General features: G+C 43.7%; 1 protein-coding gene across 1 annotated transcript; it reads left to right on the plus strand.

The window, feature by feature from the left end:
- GPX2 (glutathione peroxidase 2) lies at positions 1–25982 on the plus strand. The gene is made up of 2 exons (XM_069208907.1): positions 1–270; positions 25079–25982. The coding sequence occupies exons 1-2, from the start codon at positions 49–51 to the stop codon at positions 25427–25429; spliced, it is 573 nt and encodes a 190-aa protein (XP_069065008.1). The 5' UTR covers positions 1–48; the 3' UTR covers positions 25430–25982.
- Positions 25983–26214: the final 232 nt, after the last annotated feature.

The following is a 26214-nucleotide window of genomic DNA, read 5'->3' on the forward strand; positions in this document are numbered from 1 at the left end:
GAGAGTTGGTCTAGGAAGCCATCAGACCGCTGCTAGCCAACTGCAACAATGGCTTACATCGCCAAGTCCTTCTACGACCTGAAGGCCACCAATTTAGATGGGGAGGTGGTGGACTTCAACAATTTCCGCGGCCGGGTGGTCCTAATCGAGAACGTGGCATCCCTCTGAGGCACGACCACCCGGGATTACACCCAGATGAATGAGCTGCAGGGCAAGTACCCTCGGCGGCTCGTCGTGCTGGGGTTCCCCTGCAACCAGTTTGGTTATCAGGTGGGTGTCACGTGCTTGCATGATCCCATGCACATAGTTGTTTTGGGACAGATGATTTCTATATCTGCACCGTGAGGATTCCGGATCTTGCTCCGTGCAGATTTGCTCATTTTGGGACCTCTCAAAGATTTTCCAGGTGATGCCTAGAAATGTGCAACAGTTGCAGTTTTTCCAGTGCACATAAGGACAACTTTTGTGAAACGGAAATTGCAACCATGGGGTGGGGTTTCTGGATGAGCAAATGTACTGCACACGAGGAAATGCAGTCGCATTTGTGAAATTGTGTTTTTTCCCCTTTCCATGCACACTAATTGTCGACGAGTTCTACCTTCTACCTTGGAATGGGGTTTACTTCTGCTGTTGATAGAGGTAAATCTGCCATTGTGTAAGTAAGGTAGGCTGCCTTCTGCCCAGTGCTTAATTTGTAAATAAAAATGTGCCAGTGCCTAAAGCCCTCCTCTGAAACTCACAGCTGCTGCATAAATGTGCGAGCACCGAAAATTGAGGCAGCGTAATCCTTAAACCATTTCAGGCCTCTTCAATCCATTTACAGCCACTCCCTGCCCCTTCATCTCACTCTTGCAGCTTTCTGCTTTCTCCCTTTGTGACGATTTTCCGTCTTTCTTTGCTCCGTCTTTCTCATATGTGTCTTGTGCTCGCTGTAAATGCCTAGCACAGAAAAATAAGTACCAGCCTCCAAAAATAAGTGCTGGTGTCCCCAACCAGAAAACACCAGCTCAAATTAAGCACTGCTTTTGCCACACCAAAGTGTTAACTTACTATAAGCTTCATTATGCTATTACACACTAGTTACTCCAATGTGTCCCCGTTTAATGTCCTTCTGCAATGTTTTGCTGCTTTTGTCTCTCTGACGACTAGTAATGGTTAATTCCTACCATTTCAACAAGAGTTCTCTGAACAAGAACTTATTGTTCAGTGTTGGACTGGCCTGCCAAGCACTCTGTCTCTTCGTAAGCCTTTCTTAAGGTCCTGTGGGCAGTAACCAGATCAATGGAATGACCCACACATGGGCCCTTTCAAGCAGGCTCAGTTGGAAGTGCCAAAGTGCCCAAAGGGCCAGTTCAACACTGCCTCTGTTATGCCCAACCCTCTCCCACACGGTCGTCTCATCATCCTTTATTTTAGAACCCCAATTCTGCTTGAATGAGCTTCTTGTCCGTACCTGATTTTTTCCAAGGAAGTATATCAATAACTCTATTTAATTTCCTTTTCTTCCCCCCTACTCCATACATTTCAGTCTGTCATCTCTAAGTGAATGGGACATTGATGATGCATCTTCTCGGTTGTGCTTCTCTGGTCTATCTCTAATCTGTGGTCACCCATATGGAGATGTGGTTCTCAAGGCAGCAAGCAGTAGACCAGCTGAGACCTTAGTAAGGGCTTTGATAGTGGTAGTTCAACTTCCTTTTTCTGCTGCTTAAACCTTTCCCTGTACACCTCAGAGGCTATCCCACAAGGGAAGCGTCTTGCTGTTCTCTGCTCCACAATACTTACCAGCTGTGCTTAATTTGAGCCGGTGGTTTCCGGTGTGGGACACCAGCACTTATTTTTTAGGGGCAGCACTTATTTTTCTGTATCAGGCAACTACTGCGAGCAAAGGGCACATATGGGTAAGACGGAGGGAAAAAAAAAACGAGAAAGCTTCACAAAGTGAGAAATAAAGCTGCAAAGTGATCTGAAGGGGCATGGAGTGGCTGTAAATGGATTAAAGAGGCCTGAGATGGTTTCTGGTTTACGCTGCCTCAGTATTCTGTGCTCGCACATTTAAGTGCAACAGTCATGTTTCAGATGAGAGCTTTGGGCACCGGCACATATTTATTTACAAAGGCGCCTTGAGACCCTCACAGGTGAGTAGTGCGATTTACAAATTCCTTATTGATTGATTGAAGCACTGGGTACCAGTTTCATCTTAAGGAATTTGAGGCCCCAAGGCAAGTAACACTTTAGTGCCCCCTGTTCAGGACAATTTTAAATTTTGTAACCCATTTTCTACCAATTCCAATCCTGTGAAGTCAACCAACATCGACTTATATGTCAAAGGTTCAGATAAAGAATCAGGCAGAAGTGACTTAGAGGAAAGGTGCACTTTCAAGGGAGGACCCTTTGAATATTTTAGCACCCCGGGTAATTGCCCATGTTGCAAATGCCTTATAACGCCTCTCTTGTCTGCTGCAGTGTTAATGCCTGAATACGGGTAGGCTGATAGTTATCGCATCAGATACAAATCTGACACTGATGGGTGCAGATTTACCAAATGCAATAATCATCGCCTATTTAATCTTTTTGGGGGAATAACAAGCGGATTTTGGTGCTTACCCCCACCAAAATATGTATATCCTGCTAAATACTGCAACTTTTGCCCTTGTTAAATTTTTACAAAGCATGCAGTCTTTTTTTATATCAGCTAATTTCCGAGGAAGATGGTAATAGGACTTCTTTCAAAAAATGGATATGTAGTCTGGCCCTTTCTACGTCTCCTCCTTCCCATTACAGGTCTGGTGGAAGGAAACGTTCACCATGGTGGGACCTAGGCCATCTCTAGTATGAAGAACTTGTGGCCACAGGAGATTCCACAGAAATTGAAGCTGCAGATGGTTCTTGAGCAGAGGTTTGGAAGTGGGATGTTTCCAGGTATTCAGGAACGTGGTTGAGTTCATCGAGGGGGTTGAGGATGGGTGTTATTGCTTTGCTGATTGGTAGGAGTCCTTTGGTGGGGGCAAGTGTCAAATGGGACCCCGAGTGGATGGCCTTCGGGGTAGCATCCGTTTTGATGGTGGTGACAGTAGGACACGCGGTCAGGGTTTGTTCTTTGGCCCTAATGGGAAGGTGAGTTACAACAGTGACGCAGTCCAGTTGACGGTCTATGTTGAGGTATACAGGGGTGATTTTGTTACAACAGAATTCAAAGAACTTGTTGTAGAGGTCGTGCAAGGGTTTGATGTTGCTGGAGACGACAGGAGGCGCAATTGAATCTTTGATGCTGGAAAAGATTTCTCCGATTCTGTTTGTGCTGTAGTCAATGAGGTCTGCAAGGGCTGTGCGGGTGGTGTTCAGTATCTGTAGGTGGTGGCATCTAAGGGAGATTTGAAGATGTCTTTATCTGTGGTGCCTTCACTTGTTCTTTTGTGCTTTAATTGCTTGCAGTGGAGTTTCGGCAGCCTGTAGATGAGCTCTTGCCGTTGGGTGTGCTAGAGGGGGCCAGAGTTTTGACAAATGCTGTGATCAGGCTGTTGAGGTTCCTGGTGGCTTTTGATAAGTTACTGATGTGCTCAGGCTGGTGCGTGGAGAAGGCAGAAACCCAGTCCTCTTCTGTGATGCTTTACCACCTGTGGCAGGCGGGTCCTGTGATGGTAAGTCTGTGATTGTGTGGGATTGGCATGACGAAACTGGCAAGGGTGTGGTCTGTCTAGGTCATAGTTGCTGGCTTGCCTGTTGTGATGTATCTGATAGAGGAGAAAATTTGGTCCAATAGGTGTCGGGAGATGTGGGTGGGTTTGGTAACGTGCTCGGTGATGCTGAGATTACTGATGTTTTCTCAAACGGCCATAGCATTTGGGTCAAAGAGTTTGGGTTGGTGCGGGTTTCTACATCTAAATGTCATTTACAGAGCATCTTGATACCACTGGTGTGGGCCCAAAGTGCTTGCAATGTACCAATTGGTTTTGTTGCAAGCTTGCCTGATTTGCATGATTGGTAGAGTGTATGTTTACAGTGTGGCTTATTGGGAAGTGTTGGCTGTGGTGGTGCAGGAGGGCCGAATGCTGCAGTGGTGCTGATGCGGACTTCTTGTTCTGCTTTCATACATCAGTGATACAGAATAGTGCAAGGCTAAAATGGTGTTACAAGCTCATACTGTGACAATGTTTAAAGCACGGGCTATCATGCATGAAGGCCAGAGGGAGGACCAGTTGTGCTTCCGTGGATTTGGTGCTGTGCCAAAGCATGTCAGCAAGGGTGAAAGACCACAGGAGCTGGGGCTCAGGTAAGAATCCCTGCTTACACAAGGATGCTATTATACTGTGACCAATGTGTGAAGCACTGGGTGGCAAGCATGAAGGTCAGAGGGGTGGCCAGAGAGGAGACCAGTTGTGCCTTTACAGCCCCTGTGCTGTGCCAAAGCATGTCATTCATGCAGAGGTGTGTGAGGCAGCATCAATGTAATGTAACAAGAGAGCATGACATTGGTCACTCAACCATTTGTTATTCTTTTTTAAAATAAGCATTGCTCTCCCTTCATTTTACCAGCTCTGGATATACAGGCATTTATTGTCAGGATGCATGTGTTTCTGAATTCACTCGCTGTAAAGGCTTCCACAATCAGTGGCTCTGGAACAGCCCTGTCAAATTTTGTCACACCAGCCCCCAAAAGGTGCATAGCAAGTGATCCTGACCACTACCCCCAAGAAAATTGAGAAAAAAATGGCAAAAACGGTGCATTCTACAACACATGCTTCATCATACATTCAATTGTGTTCGTTTTTATAGAGTACTAAATGATGGCCTTACAGTGCACCAGGATATGGCCATCTTTATTGGGGCTCTACAATGATTCCCTCACCATCACCCTCTGAAAGTGCCTCTCATCTCGCCGCAGTCCCTCTCTCACATGTATTTAATGTGTTTTCAATCCAGTTCAGGATCTTTTTCTTTGGCCTCTCTGGGTGAAACTCTAGCTCCCCTGTGCTCCGGTGCTCCTGTTCTCCAACTTTACCATCATGGGAGTCTTTAAATTTTACCTGGAGTGCGCCAATGACCCAGAAGGAATTTTTCTGATACTTTAAGCTCCTTAGAGTTGCATAAATGGATTACAGGACCCACAAATGAAGGAGGTCACACTCTTGATTGCATCTGCTCTGATAATCCTAAATTACTAGTAGAGGTTCCTATCCGGCAGAGTTGGTCAGACCATATGCTAATCCTTTTCAAAATTAATCGGAAGCAAGGTAATCCTCCTCCTCCGCCCCCTGTGGGTCCTTCCACCACTTGCCTGTGGGGTAAACTGGCAACTGATCCTAGATTCTCAAAATCTCTACTTAAAGCTACCCCCACTCTACAAGGCTGAGTTGCGGATAATGTGGAATCTTTTAATAAGTGGATATCTCAATCAGCTACTAGAATAGCATCAGGAACTCCTGCAAAGAAAAGGTCCAAATCTCTACCCTCGCTCCCTGGTTCAATCAGGTCCTAAGAGATCAACATCTGCTTTGTGAGAAACTTGAAAGGAAATGGTGCAAGGCCTATAATCCAGAAGATTTGGTGTAGTTTAGATCAGCACTAAAAGCTTATGCAGGCAGATTAAGTCTGCAAAAAGCCTATTTTTCTGCCCAAATTAAAGAAGCCCAATTTGATCAAAAGCTTATTTGTAAGATCTTTTCTTATGCCTAGGGCATTGGAAAAACAGATCCCGCATTCCCAAGCATTACGCAACCAGATCTCATCTTATTTTAAGGAGGAGGTTCAGGCTATCCAAAGTTATTTTATTACCCCAGTTTTTTCAATTACCGACACGGTGGCGGACGAGCTCTTGAAAGTAGGGACTGGTACCCTGCAAGATTTCCAATCAATCCCTTTGGTCCAGTCCTGCCAGGTCATCTTCACCCGTAAACCTGGATCACCTGATGGCCCTTGCCTTCAGCCCAAGTCCTTCATAGGGTCGTGGACATAGTTAACCCAGTGATTATTCAGATTCTGAATAATTCCCTGCCTACACTGGAAGTCCTAGCGGAATGGACGATTGCAGTGGTCAAAGAAGAAAAAGATCCTCATAGATACTACAACTTTGTCCAACCTACATCCAATTTCACGGTTGCCTGCTATTGGCAAAATAATAGAAAAATTGGTTAACACCCAACTAATAGCGTTCACGGAAAAGACCAATGTACTTCACCCTCGGCAATCGGGTTTTCACACAAAGCACTCCACTGAATCTGCTCTATTGGAAGTCGGGGGCAGTCTAAAATTGCCGTTGGGTGCAGGGAAGAATGCGATGCTGATTTTATTGGACTTACCAGCGGCATTCTATAGTATTTCCCATTATATCCTGCTCCAAGGTATCACAGATTGTGTGATTGATAGTCTGGCACTTTCATGTTTAAAATCATTCCTTACTGATCATAGACATTTGGTCAAGCTGGGTCCTTATTCTTCGGAAGAAACCACAGTCACCTTTGGTGTCCCACAGTGCTCCTCATTGAGCCTACTTTATTCAACATCCAGTGGCGGCCCATCCTTTAGGGCGGAGGGGCCACGCCCCCCCAACTTTTGCCCCTCATGAAGAGTGTGTGTCAGGCTGAACAAAGGTCAGCCTGACAGACACTCCCCATGTTCAGCTCAGGCAGCCAGAAGCAGACATGCGTGATTTGCGGAGACTCCTGGCTGCCTGAGCTGAACTTTGCTGGACTGAGGCAGAAACAACTCCTATGGGCGTGATCTCCTCGGCTCAGCAAAGGTGCCTCGAGGCCCTCCCCTGGGTGACGAGGAAAGCGTCACCAATTGACACTCCCGGGGCGCTTCAGTTTAAGCCCTGAAGTGCCCTGGGCGAGTGTCAATCAGTGACAATTCATCACAGAGTGGGGTGGGGTCAGCAGTCTCAAGGTCAGCCAATGAGGGAAGGCAGCAGTCCCAACCGTCCCGGGACCTGGAGGCTGAAGGTAAGTGTGTGTGTGTGTGTATGTGTGTGATGTTTTAAATTGAATGTATGGTGCGTGCGTGCATGTTTGAGTGTTATGAGTGTTGTTAATAGATGTGCGTGCGTGTGTGAAAGAATGAGTGTGTGCGATCTTTTAAAATGAATGGTTGTGCATGCGTGCATGTTTGAATGGTATGAGTGTTGTTAATGGTTGTGCGTGCATGCATGTCTGTGTGTGAAAGAATGAGTGTGTGTGTGTGTGTCCCGCCCGCCCGCCCTCCCCCCTCCCTCCTAAAGTTGCCGACCGCCACTGTCAACATCTATATGGCTCCTTTAACTTCCTTGATAACATCCTTTGAAATAGATACCATTTTGTATGCAGACAACACCCAGTGGATATTATCACTGGACAAAATGTCACGTGGATCAGAGCTGAACTTTAAAAATTGTTTATCTGCTATCATTCAGTGATTGCAAGCCAACCGTCTGAAATGTAATACTGACAAAACCGCGATTATGCTATTGGGTAAGTCAAATGGTTTTGTTCCTTATTGATAGTGGCCGGATTTGCCCCCCACCCCCTCCTCTCCATCTATAGTGGGAGTTGTTAGGAACCTCGGAATAAAATCGGACTCTCTTCTGTTGTTTCACCCTGAGGCCCTTGCGGTAGCAGGGACTTGTTTTAATCTAATAAAATCCTTGAGTAAATTCTTTAATATTTTGCATCTCGCAGCCAGAAAAATGTAGCCTTTGCGCTCATCACTTCCAGGCTGGACTATTGTAATAGTCTGTATGCCGGCTCTTCTAAACAGACGGCACATAAACTTCAAGTTGTCCAATACGCAGTTGCCAGATCAGTTCTTAAACTGCCTATAAGATCATCTGCTTCTGCAGCTTTAAAAGCTTTGCACTGGCTGCTGGGCCACAAGAGAGTCACTTTTTAAATGTTTCTGATGACCTTTAGAGCCCATAAAGTGACTGGACTGAAATTCCTTACAGCAAGGTCCTCTCACTACAGTACTAGTAGGACTCTGAGGTCTTCACATGCCAATTTGCTCCAACCAGCCTCATTTAGACTGAAAACCAGAGGGGAAAAATCCTTTACCATTTTCGGCACCAGGGCCTGGAACTCTCTTCCTCATCACTCAAGGTTTCTAGACTCGGAATCTGTCTTCAGAAAGCAGCTCAAGACATGGATTTTTGGGATCCCTGATACACTTTGCTATTCCTTCATTTTGTGAGGCATTAGTGCTCTCCTCTGATGGGATTGTCTCACCTTAAGCAGATCGTTCTCACCCATGCTCCGCAATAGTGCCAGGATGCTCCTGTGAGATTGACAGTCGCGCTTTGCAAATGATTCATTCAATTCAATTCAATTTCATAGCGCCTCTCTTACCAGCATTGGGTGTTGGAGCACTTTATATCACACACATGTACAGAGACAATGAGTCATACGTATGTAGATCAGTGTATAGAAAATGTTACATAAGACAAAGGGGACTACAAGGTATGGGATTCATGTCACCCATACTGGAAGGCATTTTTTAAGAATGCTTGATCTGGGGAAGTATAAACTTTGGATTCAGAATGTAACACAGTGGTTGGAGTTGACTTTACTAATAATAATTTATTTCTACCCAAACAAACCCCTTAGGAAAATTAACATAATCAAAAGCTGGGAAAAAACATAACTTTCTAACCCGTGCCTTGCAGTTTGCATGCAGCTCTTTGATGGCAGTTCATAGCTCACTGTGCTAGATTATAATTTATGAACTGCACAGTAACAAAAGGCGGTCTGTGACAAAAGCAGTATCCCACTGAGCTGTGCACATAAAATACTGTTCTGTGGTCTGCATAATACAGGTTCTTTGCAGCAGGTATATTAACCCTCTGTGCTACCCTAGATGCCACTTGACAAAACTCCCTCTCCAGCAGGTAATCACCAGAAGTATCCTGGCACATTTATTATCACCTGGAAGCTTTTGGATATACAAGGAACTCTGCAGTGATTTTAAAGCTATAGCACTGCCTCAAAACCGGGCCCCAGTAACAAAAACGCCCCCCACCCTTTCAGCCTCCCAGGGAAATGCCAGATGCCCGGGATAACCAGCTGGACCTTGAACAATTTTCGGACTAGGGGTGCTGCAGACAACATTACGTCAATAAAGTGGTAGGGATGTGAAAAATCCAAGCATCACACAAAGAACAAGTACAGCAGATGACCCACTCCCATTCAACGAGAGAGGTAAGTGTGTGGCATGTGGCCAGGGGTGCCTTTTGGAGCACGCCTTTGTAAGTACATCACTGTAGCATGGTCTGGTAGCCCACTGTCATTTACAGATAGGCACATTTGTCATTGAAATTGGCCACTAAATTTGCACAGAGAGCGTTTTACAGATAGCACTATACAATGCACAAATGATCATATTTAGAAATCAGGTTTCATTGAGTAACAATTGCACACCACCAAGCAGTGTCTTGGTTTGTTTTTCTCATATGAAAATATTTGTTTCCAACATACTCCAGAATTATAAAAGGCTGTTCTCCATTTGTGCTTTTGTAACTGCTGATATATTCTAGAATATTTGTACAGATAAAGTTTTGTTGTGTGTTAATAAAAAACAATATCCCGCCGCTTTTCCTTCCAAACTCATAAAGATTGTCAAATAATTCACATTACAAACATCCTCCCCTTTTGTAGTCAGAGAGAGAAATGTAAATACCAATCTCTATGTTGAAAGGATAAGCAGCAATTTATCAGGAGGCAGATCTTGAGCATTGACCTCTATGACAAGATAAAATTTAAAGGCATCTTCACTACTCATTCACCCTGCTGGACTTCAGGATGGTTATTTTGGGGGGGGGGGGGGTGCAGCTCTCCAGCCCTCCCCCGCACACAAACACACACGCACCCCGTACCGCTATTTCCAGCGCCTACGAGACGTAAACACGATCTAAAGGGAGATCACTTTAGTTGGTTGACATATGGTGCCCCAGAAAAGACAACAAGGGGCGCCAAAGTGCAAGGAAAGCCTCACAAACGGCATTGTTTGTACAGGGAGGAAGAGCGCCCAAACGTCAACATGCCATTTTGTCTCGAGGTCTTCGAATTGATGCACTTACGGGAAATCTAAGGTGGCGCTATTGCACTGCTACGATCCCACACACGTGTAGCTGAGACACATATTCAGCTATTATTGCTCTGTTTCGTTGTTTTTGTTCAGAAGTCAGACAATCGAGTTGATCTCTGGATTTGTGTGTGCTACTTAGTCAAGAGTACTTCTTCAGGAATTCCAGTCGTGGCAGGAATGTATTTATTCTCTCCACCTCTGTTGGTTCAAAAGCAAGCTGGTGCTCGGAATATAAATAGGTAATTTTTTCGTTTTTACTTCTTGGATAGTTTGTTTTAACCTCATCTGTAGAAGGTATCGGGGATTTTCGGCCAGCCTCGATTTTTTTAATAACACTGCAAATTTGTGAGTAGCAAGCAGATCGTAAAACCACTTATTTTATTATAAAATGTAATAAATGCCATTGGGGAGATTGTGAAGACGTCCTGGCATATTTCAGCTGTTTCACCGCATTCTTTAGGATTAGGTAAAAATCCATGAGTCCGCCTGACTTTAGGAGCTCGAAATTCACAGCCTTGTGCGGTGCATGAAGAATGAGTTACACTCAGACAGCAGGTGGCGCTACACTTCTCGATCAATAATTCAGAGCATCTCAGGCCGCTCCGAGGAGCTGGAGCCAGGCGGCGGGGAAATTCCAGGGAAACAGCGTTACAGTCAGTTTTCTGCATCCATTATCCCTTCGTGGGGGCCCCGGTGCTGCAGGCTGTTGAGAATCTTCTTAGGTGAAATAACGGACTCCAGCAGCGCAGCGTGGTCTCAACTGGTAAATTCAATTTATTCCAATACATAAAAAAAAAACCCGGCCACAGCACACAGACCGGTTACTTCCTCGCCTCCGGTCTGCTCTCCAACCGTCTCCTCGCACTCCCCAACATTCCTCCCTCACATTCCTTTAACACATCTTTCCCCTTACACTAAAATATATATATATTTGTTCCATATATATCAAGTATAAACAGCATCATTACTTATCCCAACAATACGCCACAATGTCTAATGACTACAAAATCCTATCTTAACTATTTAATTTTACAATGAATTTGGACTTAGTTGCATACATATTCTCTTAACTTTCGCGGTCTTGTGATTTCCCTGCCACACCTACTAAATCTACTCTCTAAGCTTGTCATACCTTCTTCTTGAACATTCCTTTTTCTTTTTTCTGTTACCTCATCACTTTGCATAGGAACTCCGTTGCCTCCAACCACTTGCGTCTCATTGGCATGTCGAACTGGAACTCCAAATTCACATTGTGAGGACATGTCATTATTAACCTCATCATCCACAAACCATTTAGTTCCAATCATACTCTTCTTCCCCTCTCCTTTATATGGGGAAACCCTGCTTAAATGCCACACTTTTCCATCTTCAAGTAGCACTGCATTACACAAAATTTTCAAAACTTTCAAAGGAGGATAGTATTTACCCGCTCCATATTTTTTGAAACGTGGAACTTTCACCCTAACCAAATCACCTATTTGTATATTCACCATTTTGCACTTGTGTTTTATATCATAGTTTCCTTTTGAACGCGTCTGCGCCATTTTAATGTTGTTCCTAACACCTTCCACAGTCCAACCACTCTTCCTACCATCCTTCATCCAACCAATGTTATCCTTCCATAACGGAATTCTTCCCCTCATAATCTCGAAAGGACAGTGCCCCGTAGAATTACAAGGTGTGGTCCTGTATGACCAAACAGTTCTCCAAACTTCCTTTTCCCAACTTAGTTTTGCATTTACTGCCAGCTGTATGCTGTTCTTCAACACTCTGTTAAAGCGCTCAACAGCACCGTTACCAGCCAGGTGATAATTGGACGTAGTTATGTGTTTAATGCCACACCTCGATAAAAAATTCTTAAACTTATCAGAAATGAATTGCGGTCCATTGTCCGTAACTACAGCTTTGGGGAAACCTTCTCTTAGGAAAACCATATCCAAAAAATTCACAATGGAACCAGAATCAACCTTGGTCATGATACTGATTTCAGGCCATTTAGAAAAATGATCATACATCACCACTATATATTTGAACTCACCATCTGCATGTATGGGACCAGCAATATCTAAACCAATTTTTTCCCAAGGCATATCAGGACACCTAATAGGAACTAGCGGTGGTCTAAATGTTGATAAAGTCTTCTCTGAATCGTTGCATAAAAAACATTCTCTTACCATTCTTTCCACAGCCACATCTATTCCTGGCCACCAATACAATTGTTTAATTTTACTTTTTGTTTTGGATATACCTAGATGGCCGTCATGACACAAATCTAAAACCTTATTTCTAAGTACTTCAGGAGGTATTCATTTCCCATTACGCATTAACTTGTTCCCCTCAACAGACAATTCATCCTTCACCTCCCAAAATCGTCTGAAATTCTCATCCAAATTTTTTTTATGAGGCCATCCTTCACACAACATGGTTTGAACATTGTTTAAAACTAGATCTTCCTCCACAGCCTTATCCCATTCATCATCAGTAATACCCTGAACATCTTGTACAATATCGGCTACCCAACAATCTTCCAATCCCGCCACACTATTTTTCGTATTAACAAGGGGCATCCTACTTAGGAAATCAGCAATTTTATTCTTGACCCCCGGCACATAACATACCTCATACTTATAATCTAGTAATCTTATAGATAACCGAGCTATTCGTGGTGAAGCCTTGAACAAACCTTTAGTTGTTAAGACCTTGGTGAGTGGTTTATGGTCACTCCGCAAAATGACATTAGTACCCCAAACAAATGCCCTGAAATGTTCCAAGCCCCACACACATGCAAGAGCTTCCCTCTCTATGACCGAATATTTTGCTTCAGCATCAGTTATCGAACGGGAAGCAAATGCAATTACACATTCCTCATTATTCTCATTCATTTGTGAGAGTACAGCTCCCAACCCCTTACTACTAGCGTCCGTAGTAACAATGCTTTGCAAGTTTGGGTCAAATCCTTGTAGAGCAGGTGCCTGAATAATGTCTCTTTTAATTATTTCAAAAGCCCTTTCACACTCCACAGACCACTTGAATACACACCTATTCTTAAGCAATTGCCTAATGGGAAAAGTTTTTTGCGAAAAATTATGGACAAACTTGGCATAATACTCTGCCAAGCCTAAAAACGCCCTAACTTCATCCTTGTTTGTAGGTGCAGGTGATTTTTTAATGGCCTGTATTAAACTAGCTTTAGGTTGGATGCCATTACCACTAACTTCATGTCCCAAATATGTGACACTTCGCCTAGCAATTTTGCATTTGCTATATTCTGCAGTAAGTCCATTATCTTCCAACACCTGGAGAACTTTTCTAACTTTGGCATTGTGATTATCTCTCGTATCTCCCATAATCAATATGTCATCTTGAAAAAAAATACATCACGCACCTTACAAAATAATTTATACATCAGCCTTTGAAACATAGCAGCCGCAGATGCCAACCCAAATGGCACCCTAATAAATTGATAACACCCAAATGGTGTAATAAACGTGGTCAATCTACGGCTTTCAGGATGCAAAGAAATCTGGTGATACGCTGAAGTCAAGTCGATTGTGGTAAACCATTCTTTACCTTTAGTAAGTGCTAACACTTCGCTGATCTTAGGTAATGGAAATTGATCTACCAAAATATTTTTATTGAGGTCCCTAAGATCCACACACAATCTTAACTTGCCATTGGAACGTCTCGCTACAACCAATGGCAAAATCCAATCGGATGATTCCACCTGCTCAATAATACCAGCTTGCAATAATTTGTCTAATTCTCCAGACACTTCGTCTCTAATACTTATGGGAATATTCCTGGCCTTGTGTATTACCCGTACAGCGTTATCCTTAAGTATGATTTTGTGTTGGAATTTTTTGAACATGCCTATAGTCCCCGAAAATACTAGTGGAAACAAATCCCTAATAGTTGCATCACTCATCTCACCACCCTGTATAACGGACACTGGTTCCAAACTGTTTGGATCTAGGACTATTCCAAGCGCTCCCTGATCTCACCAGCCTAAAACCGAAGGTCCAGTCTTAGAAACATACAATTTGCATTCTGCCTTACGGTCTTTGAAAGAAAATAACAATTTCTTGTACCCTATCAACTGGATTGGCTCTCCAGTAAAACTTCTAGGAGAGATATCAGGACTGTCTAGAACCCCACCAATAACATGTTCAAATTGTTTTAACCAAACCAGTTCATTTACAATAGTATAAGGCGAACCAGAGTCAGCAGTAAAAGTGATAGTGATATCCCCAATAGAAATGTCGCATTTCGTTTTTTTCCGCGGAAAATCCAGTGTTGAGGATTCATGATCCTTTACATTGAGTACCCACATATTCCTGTCGTCACTGTCAGAGGAAGAAGCTGAGTCCGTTGCACTCTCTAAAAGTTTTATCGCCGAATCTTTTTTCCTCCTGCAAACTTTAACAAAATGACCACTGATGCCACAACCAGAACATTTCTGGTTCCTGGCAGGACAGTTTTTATCGTTGGCATAATGACCCATCAAACCACATCTAAAACATGTAACATTCTTTTTACTAAAATCCTTCTTGGTTTGCTTTTTATTTTTACTGGTGTCGTCTTTCTTTGAAAACTTGTCAGACCCATACTTAACCTCCCTAATATTGTTTACAAGAATGTCAGATCCAGGACACGTGTCATCATTTTTTTTACTCCCCTGTAGAACCGCTTTTGCACATCTTCCAGTCAGTTCTGCTTTTTTAACAACATCGATGACTTCCTGTAAAGACGACTCTCCTTTAGTCCATAAACAATCCTGTATATGCCGATTTGCTGCATGCATAACAATCTGATCCCTTATAGGTTCATCGTGCAAGACACCAAACCTACATGTTAAAGCCAAATTCTTTAAAGCTGAAACATATTCCTCAATGGTTTCTTCCTTCTCCTGTTTCCTATGGTAAAATTTGTAACGATCAATACCTACGCAAACAGTAGGAGCATAGTATCTATCTAAATCTTCTAAAGCATGACAAAAAACATCACCATGCTCTCTATGTTTCTTTTCAATTCTATTGTAGGTTTTCAAACCAAGCGGTCCCAGACAATGTAATAGAATTTTCTTCTTTTTATCGGCAGAAAAATAATTTTCTTCATCACACGTAGAAATGTAATTAAAAAAATATTCCCGCCATTCTTGCCACTTTGTGGAATTATCACTAGATCCAGGTATGAAGGTTGAGGTGGTGGTAAATTCAAATTACTTGAAGCCATAAGTAATTATGTTATGTCACTTAAACAAGTATAAATCCAAAAAAAAACGAAGTTTGACAGAATAGCTGTCAGAGATTCTACACTGACATTGTAGCACAGTCTTACTTTATATACCAAATGCGCTGTACCACCAAAATCGCACAGTGTTACGCAGCGCGCGGAGAACCTCTCTAGATGACCTGGCTAGCGTCTCCGTCTCCTTGGAGACGCTCGCGTCATGGTGCTCCGCTTCCGTGACGTTGACAAGGAAACGCACATAGAGCATGCGCGTCCGTAGATTAAAGGACGCTCGCGCTGCCTTGCTCGCGCCGCTCCGCTCGCCAAGGAACCACCAAACAAAATGAAACACGGAGAAAAATAAATAAATCCGATTAATAGTTACTGCAACATACTCCTCGATAGGTCCTAAAGCAGCAGTCAAGTTCAGCAAGGCGGAGAGGAAACATCAATACGCGTGGAAGCCGGGGCTGCGCAACTCGTCGCCAAATTTGTTGAGAATCTTCTTAGGTGAAATAACGGACTCCAGCAGCGTGGTCTCAACTGGTAAATTCAATTTATTCCAATACATAAAAAAAAAAAACCGGCCGCAGCACACAGACCGGTTACTTCCTCGCCTCCGGTCTGCTCTCCAACCGTCTCCTCGCACTCCCCAACATTCCTCCCTCACATTCCTTTCTTCTCCGGCTCGCGCTAACCAGCGCGAGCCCGACAACAGCATAAACAATACAACACAGGCCACGGGGCGGAGGCAGTGGGCTTCTTACCTCTCACAACAATCCCATGCCAAGTTGTAATAATAAAAAACACTGTGAAATATAATTGAAAACAGGTGTTACAATAATTCTGCGTATCAGTAACCTTCTGTACTACGTAACCCTGGAAAGCTGCACCAGGTTCAGGTGTGCTTTTTACCCCACGTTTATTGGAAATTTGTTTTAAGAAGCCATTAACACAGTAATTCTTCAGCATGTTATCATTACGGAATGTTGCGTTTCTCGTCTTTTCCATTCAAGATTCTGTTATTTATTATATTGACTGATGGGTTAGAATCCATTAAGTACATATTGTGATTTCAAGTTCAGGTAGAATATAGTTCAAACCGGAGAGCTGGTGCGCGTTCTTACGATGACAATTTACCTATCGTAAAATCGCAGTAGTGAATCAGAACATGAAACGCCAGGTGCAGGTTTCCTGGAGCAATTGTAATGTTTACTTAGGGCTTTAAGTGGGTTGAAAAAAACTGGGGGTGCGGGCAGTCTCTCAAAGGGATGTGGCTGATTTACTTAAGGGTATGACTTAAAACACAGAAGCTAAAAAAAATTGTGCTTATCAAAGTGTACCGTCTGACTGGTATTTTGCTGTTTCTTTCTGTCCCTGCATCCAGATATGCACTACAACAACTAACATTGCACCTACTCCAAGCCAGGTCTACTGGCTTTGTCAATGGTTGTTAGTTCTATAAGATAAATAAGCAACAACAATGGTTTCATAGTATAAAATATTGAAAATGCCTCCGTTCTGAAATGATGAGACTGTGAAAGAACTAATACGAGTCTCTTTGTAGTTACGTCAAAGGCAGGGAAGGGTCGTACTGCTGCCGAGTTAGGATTTTTTTCACCCTGAGGTTGTGGGCAATAATGGAGAGCCCGATAGGGACCCGACACAGCGCCTGCTTTTTAGAACTGCCACTGCTGAGCACCACCAGGACCCGGCCCACTTAAAGCCCTGTGTTTACGACTGCATTTACTTTTGTGAATAGGGCCCAAAGTGCGACCAGCGATAAAACCAAATCAAAGCCTGCGTAAAGAAATTAGCAAAGAACCCAGGGATCTCCACGGTGCTAGCCCCATGGCCCCAGCACCAGGCTTAGCAGTCTGGCCCTACGTGATCATGTGATCCAGGTCTGGCTTCAGTGCTGTGGTGCCTGGCGTGACAGTCTGATTTGGTTCTCCCTCTCACCCACAGGCATCCTTCTCCAAGGATTTCCTGATTACCACCCTCCAATAGCGCTCCTCATCTCTCCACAGCCTCTCTTTGACATGTATTTCATGTTTTAATATAACGCTACTCCTAGTTCACTCACACTCAGTTCTGTGATCTGTATGGTACACGTTCCAGCAGCAGGCACATTAACCCTACGTGCCACTTTATGATAGTAAACACCATCATACTAGACACATCTCGGATCTCTCCCCATCAGGAACATTGATCGCCAGAGTTATTTCGATATTTTCATTGTTGCATGAAAACTGCTAAACACACAAGTAACTCTACAGCACAAGCTTTTAAATCCATGAGTGATTTTTAAACACAACACCCCCTCCCCTCTGAGGTCATCGACAGTGACTGGTCGTATTGCCCCAAAGCGAGCCAGTTGTGACCTCCATGAAAGGCTAGCAGCCAAGGGCCTTATGTACAAACTCATTTTCCCATAGACACAGATACATCAGGCCCCAAGATGCTACGACCTGGAAAAGGCCCAGTTACTGAAACTCTGACAGCACAAGAGCAGGCGTGCCAACTCACAGGGTGCTGTTGTATCACATGGTGTCAGTGCTCTTCACAAACCCCAAGAACAAGAAATATTATCAAAAAGTGCTCACAAAGGTGACCTGGAAAACCTTATACAGAACTGGGTTACTGTTTGTGTGTGGAGTCTCTATCCTGATAGGATCCAGTGAGGCATTTGGGAGATCCAGGACTTGGGAGGAAGTCTCATATGTACTTGACTTCTGCTATCAGGGATGGTAGGTTCAGCTTGTAAGGCAGTGCCTGTATCCCACAGCACCACCCTTTATGCAGGCCGGCCCTATAGGCTCCTTTCCCTAGGATCACAAGACAGAAATTAGTCAGAGATGGAAGGTCTGAGAGAGGGTAAAGAAAACTGGGCCAAAATGGAATAGGGTGCACAAGGAATAACTTATTCCAGGGCTACTGCAAACTGGGAACCACCGCTGCCAACTGCAGGTCTTCTATGCGACCTGGGCCCAGAGCCCAGTCCAAGGCAAAGATACAGTCAAGGAGTGATTGGAGAGGAAGCTGGGATCTGGGAGCATAAGTGAACTGTTACTTTGTTGCAACGTAGTGCTTCAGCTCTTTCCTAAATTAGAGAAGGACTATTGTGGTGTCTCCTGTTTTGCACCTTTTCATCTCCTCTCTCAAGGTGTCTCGGCAGCATGTGTGCTCTGAGCCACCAAAGGTGGTGAGTTGTTCTGCCGGCAAGGCGGGGGCGCCAGTCGTTATGGTTTGTTGGATAGACTCACGTGCAATATGTGAGACATTATTACTTCTCATCACACTTAGTGGTGGTTAACGAGTGGGTATCTGCGCCCGTGGAAGAACCTTTGGTCAGGATAGACAGACAGCAGGATTGAAAGGGCAGATGCTGTGACTAAAGCATCCCTCCTCATCTATGGTGGGAAAAGGGGTCGAGGACTAACAGAGGCTATACAATGACGCTTAAGGAAAAGCTGCACCATAGTAATGAAATGATGGAAATGGAAGAGCACCAGAGAGACACTGTGATAGGTTCTAGGGAGATTGGCTGACTTTACCCAGTGGGACCTCTTAAGCTTATGTAAGCTAGGGAACCTTGTGAACTACATGGGTTGAAAACTTTTGAACAGCTTTGGAGGGATAACATTGATGAAACAGAGTTCCGTTGGTACTGACAGGGCTTCCATGCTCTAGGACAGTACACAGTATTGATCCTAATAGAGTATTTTCAATTGGAGGCTAGGGTTCCGATGGTACACCATGATCAGCATCCAATACCAAAGGTATTTAATACCCCTGAGGGCACCTTGAAGATGTAGCTAGGAGGGAGCACTCATGCACCCCAGGAAGGTGGTAATACAGGCACATCAGTGGCTGATCCAGTCTAATAGATTGCTTCCATTGCATTGTATGCATTGTGGGACATTTTTATGAGAGCCTTGCCACCTGTTTGCACCACGCAAAGTGGTACATGGGTGACGCAAGGGTCTGAGTCAGATTTATGAAACCACAAAAAGCCACACTGCATTGCTTTGAGTGGCCTCATAAATCTTGAATAAGGCAACACAGCGTAAATCACTGCATTACCTTACTCTGTGCAAGGGGGGCGTTCTATGGGACTGCAGTGGGTATTCCAGGCAACTCCCATGGGTTTTGACACATTTCCAGATTTTAGAATCTGTCACACGGGGAGTAGGTTCCAAGTAATGTGACTAGTAAACAACTCCATGTGCTGGAACGTAAAGCTGAAGAGGAGGTCTTTAAAGCACACGATGGTGGGTTGTAGAGTAAAAGCCTCCTGGGAGGAACTCAAGTGGGATCTAGTGCTGTACTATAAAAGGAGACACTTCAGACCACACAAGTGACGTTGCTTGATTCCCGCAGAGAGCTAGACCTCCCTATTTCATCTTTCTCTGAGTACACTTGTTATTATGGTTGCACATTAAGACCCACCATGGAGTAGTAACAAAAGGCCAAATAGGGACATCTGGCATAGGCTGGTGCATGTCAATGAAAAGATGGTATGTGAGAGTAAGGGTTGCCCTAATAAACATGAGAAAATGTGGAGGTCCTGGTAAGAGCATCCTGGATCTTTCGAATTGTGTTAGATTATCAGGAAAGATTATTCAGGGAGGGAATGTTGGATGGGACGGTGGCAGCTACTGGCACATACAAAGTCTCACTTGAGGCTATGAGGCTTTGGATTTAAAGAAAATGCACCTACAAATGATGTTTGTACTCTGGCCCACCGCTAATATCCATTTGTTTTTTGCTTTTCTTATTCTTTACTAAAACATGTATAACATATTTTAAACAAACACTAGCAAAGCCAACAGCTCAGTCTTGCATTTGGAGTTCCAAGTCAATGCCTGTTTTAATTTTGTCATGGTTTCTACAAAACTTTATTGTTGGGAAAGCTGCTGGACCTTCGTCAATCTACGTGAAATATAAGCCGTGACTAATATTTTTGGCATCAAAAAGCAGACATTGATATAGTGTTCCTTGGGATTTAAAGTGACTACTTTCATGTGGATGCGCTCCATGTGAAAAGAAGAACGTCATCGCTCATGGCCAATAGATTAAGTGGGCTGTTCCACTGCCCTAAACTGTGTGATGTAGTAGATGGAAGGAAAATGTTAATGGCACAATAAAAGGCCGGTGGATGAAAAGGCTTGCTGAAAGTCCATAGAGGTATCTGAAACAGCCTTGTCACGCTTCCCAGTGATGTGCTGCTCTAGTCCAAGTTCTTTCTTTGAATCCTGGGGCTTGTAGTCTTGTTTATTCCATTTTAAAACAGAACTACAAGTTCCAGAATTCAATGTAAAAAATCTGGGCTGGAGCAGCACATCACGCATGGACCTGGGAAACATGGCACCCATGATCTTAAACATACATTAAATAAAAATCAAAAAGACCTGCCTAGTTTCCAGACCTTAACATGATTGCTTTCTGTCCATTCAGTACATCTCTGGGATAATGAATTTGATGTGTGATGATTCAGAGTTCTTTTGGGATGGTAAAACAGTCCCAGGGTTTAGCCAAAGCACATTCCGTGGCTATTTTCAAGAATTGCTAACAATTGGTCAGCAGGTACCCGTTCATACAAGCCAGAGCTAAAACACTATACAGCTTAGAGCTGTGCTGTATGTGCTAGGCTTGGGGAAGAAGCAACATTTTGCTATAAAATACCTTTTTGTGTGAATAGCTAAATATGTGCTTGTTGGAATAGCATTGTGAACCCCATCAAGACACGAATCGTGGCCTGTGTGCATGTGTTTCTCAACCCCACATTAACCAGAGGGGTTGCAGTGTATTTGGCAGCTTCATTCCATAGTCTTGGCATTTGCTGACATCTGCTGGCAATCCACAGGAATGCAATTATAGGCTGCATAAAGCAAATGTATATAGTTTATAGATCTAAATTATTTTTCACACAATTGATAATGTGTGGAAATCGGGTTGCAGTGAATGTTTATTATTGGTGCATCACCAAGTAAACTGCCTTGATCTGCTCTTCAAGCAAACTAGATGCATCGCTGCAGGGTGTGCGATACGTGACAACAACTGGCACTCTGGTGAGCCCATGAGGCCTGACTCAGAGTGAGGAGGTCAGCATGGGGTCTCCCACAGCACTGGGTAAAGGCATTCCATATATCTTATGGTGCTCAGTGCAGAGCCACCAGAGTAGACCCCATGGCTGCTGCTAGGCTGTAGTCAAGGCGCTGGTGGCAGAGGTCTTGTGACAATGTGCAGCACCAGGCAAATCAGAACTACCATCCGTGATGCATGTCAGTCAGCATTGGTAAAAGAGGGCCTGGGTTTGGGGGCACAGCAGTACAGCTAGGGGCGGCTCCTCCTCTTCTCTCCCTAACCAATCACAACGCTTCTTTCATGTAGTCACACAGCATGAAAGAAGTGCCGCGATTGGCCTGAGCGGGCAGAAATGTCACTCGGGGGAGAGTAGGGCACTGCGCTTGGTCTTCACTGAGCTGTAAAATACAGCCAGGTGGAGAGTTTCTAAGTGCGCATGTCAGTTTGGCTGGCCTCAGATGGCCAAACTAACATGTGCACTTAGAAGCGCACATACTACTCTTTTATTATCCCTTTATTTTTCAGTTTTTTTTGTCAGTGGGGCGATGCTCCCCCGCCATGGTGGAGGGGCCGCCCTTGGGGTAGACTGTGTACCGAAGTCATGGGAAGTCAGAATATCACCTGCCTGGCATTTGCCCAGTTGTGATGTTAAAAAATGGCATTCAGTTATGTAATCAGTGGGGTTATTTGCCATTCATGGAGTTTGTATTATTTTATGCACCTCTGGTAAGAAATGTGCTGCTTACCACTAGCTGTGAGGTTCATTAGATTGGGGAAGGGAACACTGCCGTTTAGGTTAATGGCTGTGGCGTGCTGAACCCTTAGCATTGCAAGACAAAATAGGAAATTTAAATTATCCACTTGTGGGTTATTTTGGGAGTACAGTGTGAGCACTTACTTTTGATGCCATATGTTCTGATATGATGGAGTCTAGTTAGCAGAGAGGGTAAGAGGGTGTAGCACCCTCTACGTGTTGTGTAGATACATTCTGGTTGTGCATGTCCTGGTGTTGCAGATGTGGAGAAGAGTAATACTCCTCTACAAGAGATGTGGATGTTGTACACTTGTGTGCATGTTGTTGCAAACTAGGAAAGGATCTGTGGCCTGTTGCTAAAGATAGAACTCAGGGAGTACCCTGTGGTATGTGCAGTTGCAGAAGAATAGTACCCTGTTGTGAGAGTTTGCATGGGAATGTACCCCGTGGAGTGTGATGTGAGAAAATAAGAAGTACCGTCATGAGAGATTATAGACCATCATGAGAGATTATGGGGGAAGTACCCTGTGTAGTGAAAATGTGGGGAATTGTAGAACCGTGTGTGTTGTGGGTGATAGCCAAAGTGCTTAATTGGAACTGGTGGTTGCCAGTGGGACCCACTTGCACTCACTTTGTACGGATTAGCACTTATTTTTCTGCATCAGACATTTACTGAGAGCAAGAGTGGGAAAATCCACAAAGTTTACAGATGGACGAAGCGAAAAATGGAAAAATTGTCACAAGGGGAGAAAGCATTAACCTGCAAGAGTGAGGTGAAGGGGCAGGATGTCTCTTATAGTGGATTAAAGAGGCATAAGGTGAATTTAGGAATACACACTTTTGTTATTCGATACACTGACATTTAGTGGTATGGGCCGCAAGCTTCTGAGCAGCACTTTGGGCACTGGAACTCACTGTTTTATAAACTAAGCACTGGATAGCCACATGTATGCTCTGAGAGCAGTCGTCATTCTGCACAAATAGGGCGATTTGGCAGATGGGTAGAACACAAGTCAGATGACATCTGTGATTGTTTCATAGTTCATATATAATAAGTATGTTGTGATTGAATGGTAGTGTTTGATGTAGCTCTAGTGTGTTGTACATGAACACTTCTTTGCCTTTTGACATGATCTGATGTCAATGATTGTATTGCTGGACAGCCCTATCTGATTGTTGTGTCAAGTATATTTCAGTATGTGTCTAGCAGAAGCTGTTGTTATTGTGTTTTGAGGATGTCCCAGCTTTTTCTGGTGCAGTTATCAGTCAGTGTGGTACTGAGTGAAGATTAATGATTTATTCGGCCTGGTACTTGGGCATGTTGGTTTGGCCATCTAATGTGACTTGGTGTGTGGCATGCTGGAGAGCTTGGCTGCAGTTTTTAATGTGGGCCTCTTATGAAAAATGGAGATGGAGTTTGTTTTGTTGTGTAATTTAGTGAAGCCAGGCGGATACCAGGGGACATTATATATGGGTGTATTTGTGATGACAGGTTTTGTGATGGAGTCTGGTCAAGGGAATTTTGAGTTGAGATGATTTATGATTATACTTTCAGTTGTGTTTCGTTTTGTGCCTTGAACGTGTATACTTAGGGATGACGGGAAAGCCCTTTGTCCAAGGAAGCCTGTGGGTTCTTTGCCCGGGATGTCCTGTGACTTGGCAACTATGACAACTGGTCTTGCATGTATAAATGTTATGAGGTGTCATTGTGAGTGTGCAGACATGTTGTGGGAGGGCCTCATGTCTAAGAAGGAAGCATGACCTGAATGTCTTGTGCCTTGACACAACCTAGTTATTATCTTGTTTCTTTGTTTGACATGGGGTGTGCGAAGACTCATGTCTTGACCCATTGCAGAGTTTGTGTGACTTGTATCGGTTGTCTTTGTATGTTTACATGGATATTGTAGAGTTTAATAGGTTGTTGTTGGGTGCATGGGTAAGCTAGAAATGTTGGTGATTGATTGATTGGCAATGATTGGCCCTGTACCTTAAACGCAAGGGGATGGTTGGTCTTTGTTTTGTTGCTTATAAGAAAGAGAGATGTGTAGTGTCTTGTGGTCTCCATTCCCTGGATGTCTGCGCTGGTGTCTGGAATGCTGAGAGTAAATGATGTGGTAGAATGTTGGTGTGTGGTCTGCGGTGGAAAGTAGAAGATAGGGGCAGGTGGAGGGAGGATGGAGCCCTGGGAGAACCTACCTGCTGTTGCTGTAACCTACGAAACCAACATGAAATAAAGAATCCACCTCTCACCTGAATGACTCCAGAAATTTCTATGAAGACCCTGCCTGCTATCTTCAATACAATGGAATCTTAATTTTGATGACCCCAACATGATATGCAAAATTGTCTTTTTTTCACATTTCATGCAGATCTTTCCTATGAATACACTAAGTGCCTGCCCTGGCATCAGGAGTGTGACAGGATCATTTTAATGGGAAATCAAGAACAGGCTGATGGGATGCTAGTGTGTTGTAGAACAGTATAGGTACTTTAAAATAGTTTCCTTTGAAAACATGTTTCTGTAACAATTACATGAGTTATGTTACGTTATGTTATATCGAATTGTATAGTGCACTAATCATCCATGAGGGTATCCAGGCACTTGAACAGGTGTGGAAGTGTGTGGTCCACGCAAAGGTATTCGATGAGCCAGGTCTTTGGCTTCTTGCGGAACTCCAGAAGTGAGGAAGAGGCTCAGATATGTTTTGGGATGTTGTTCCATGTTTTGTGAGCGATGTAGGATAAGGAGCGACCTCCTGCTTTTTTTTTTGTGAATGCAGGGGGTGTGTACGAGTGAGAGTGAGGCTGAGCATTGGGGTCCTGAGGGCTGGTAAAAATGTATGCGTCTAGTTCAAGAATGCTGGCCCAGTGTTGTGCTTTAATGTATTGAACATAATGTATGTCAGAGTTTTATTATATTGATTGTTCTTAATGTGATATATTTTTCTCTGACAGGAAAACTGTACGAATGAAGAAATCCTAAATTCCCTGAAATATGTCCGCCCGGGGCGTGGATTTGAACCAAATTTCACCCTCTTTAAAAAATGTGATGTTAATGGCAGAGATACTCACCCAGTCTTCGCTTACTTGAAGGACAAAATGGCTGCCCCGGATGACAATTCCGCCTCCCTGATCACAGATCCAAAATTCATTGTCTGGAGCCCAGTCCATCGATCAGACATCTCCTGGAACTTTGAGAAATTCCTGATTGGACCAGAAGGAGAGGCCTTTAAACGCTATAGCAAGGATTTCCAAACGATAAACATCGAACCCGACATCCAACGACTGTTGAAACTTGCCAAATAAGAACACGATCTGCTTAGCTGACATGACAGAATCATGCAAAAAGCCCTTCTCAAGCAGTGTTTTGTCATCAGTGAACATGCTTGCTAACATAGATGACAATGAAAAATCTGGTTTCTGGAAAAGATGGTAAATTTGTAGGAGAGTCCACCGGCTGAATGTCCTCCAACATGCTGTCACCATGGTGGAGGAAATGCCACCCGTGAGCTGAAAAAAGCAGGATAACCTGCAATCCAATGAATTCCCAATCGACCAGTCCACCTCTGTAAAGTACTTACTGAAAACAAAGCTTCAGAAATTGGGCAATTTACTTGCCTAAAGGCAGACCTTGTGATATCCAATGTACTTTTCCTTGCATGATACCAGTACCGCTGAGTGATATTCTGTAAATGCTGTGTAACAGAGTCTGGATTGTAGATAGTTACTTGATGAAAGTATTCTTCTAACCCCTGTGAGGAGAGTACCAGAAGGTTGTAACTGGGCTATATTTCTGGATGGAACTGTTCTCTGCATTTTGAGTTTTGGATGGAATAAATAATGCTTTGTTGGCACACCATTCTCTGGGAAAGCTTTCTTTTTCCAGTAGTTGGAAAGTTTAGAAACATACTCCTGAAGCAGCCCTACTGCTGTTTGCTGTCCATTCACATGTTCATGAGAAGCATGCAGAACACTGCAACATGTCTGTGGATTGAATTATTTAATACACCTGATGAGAAATCAAAAGCTTGAATTTTCCCAAATCCCCTTTCTGACATACATTTCAGATGCAGATATAAGATAACACATGC

The sequence above is a fragment of the Pleurodeles waltl genome, chromosome 9 (genome assembly GCF_031143425.1).
Source record: "Pleurodeles waltl isolate 20211129_DDA chromosome 9, aPleWal1.hap1.20221129, whole genome shotgun sequence".
Lineage (NCBI taxonomy): Eukaryota > Metazoa > Chordata > Amphibia > Caudata > Salamandridae > Pleurodeles > Pleurodeles waltl.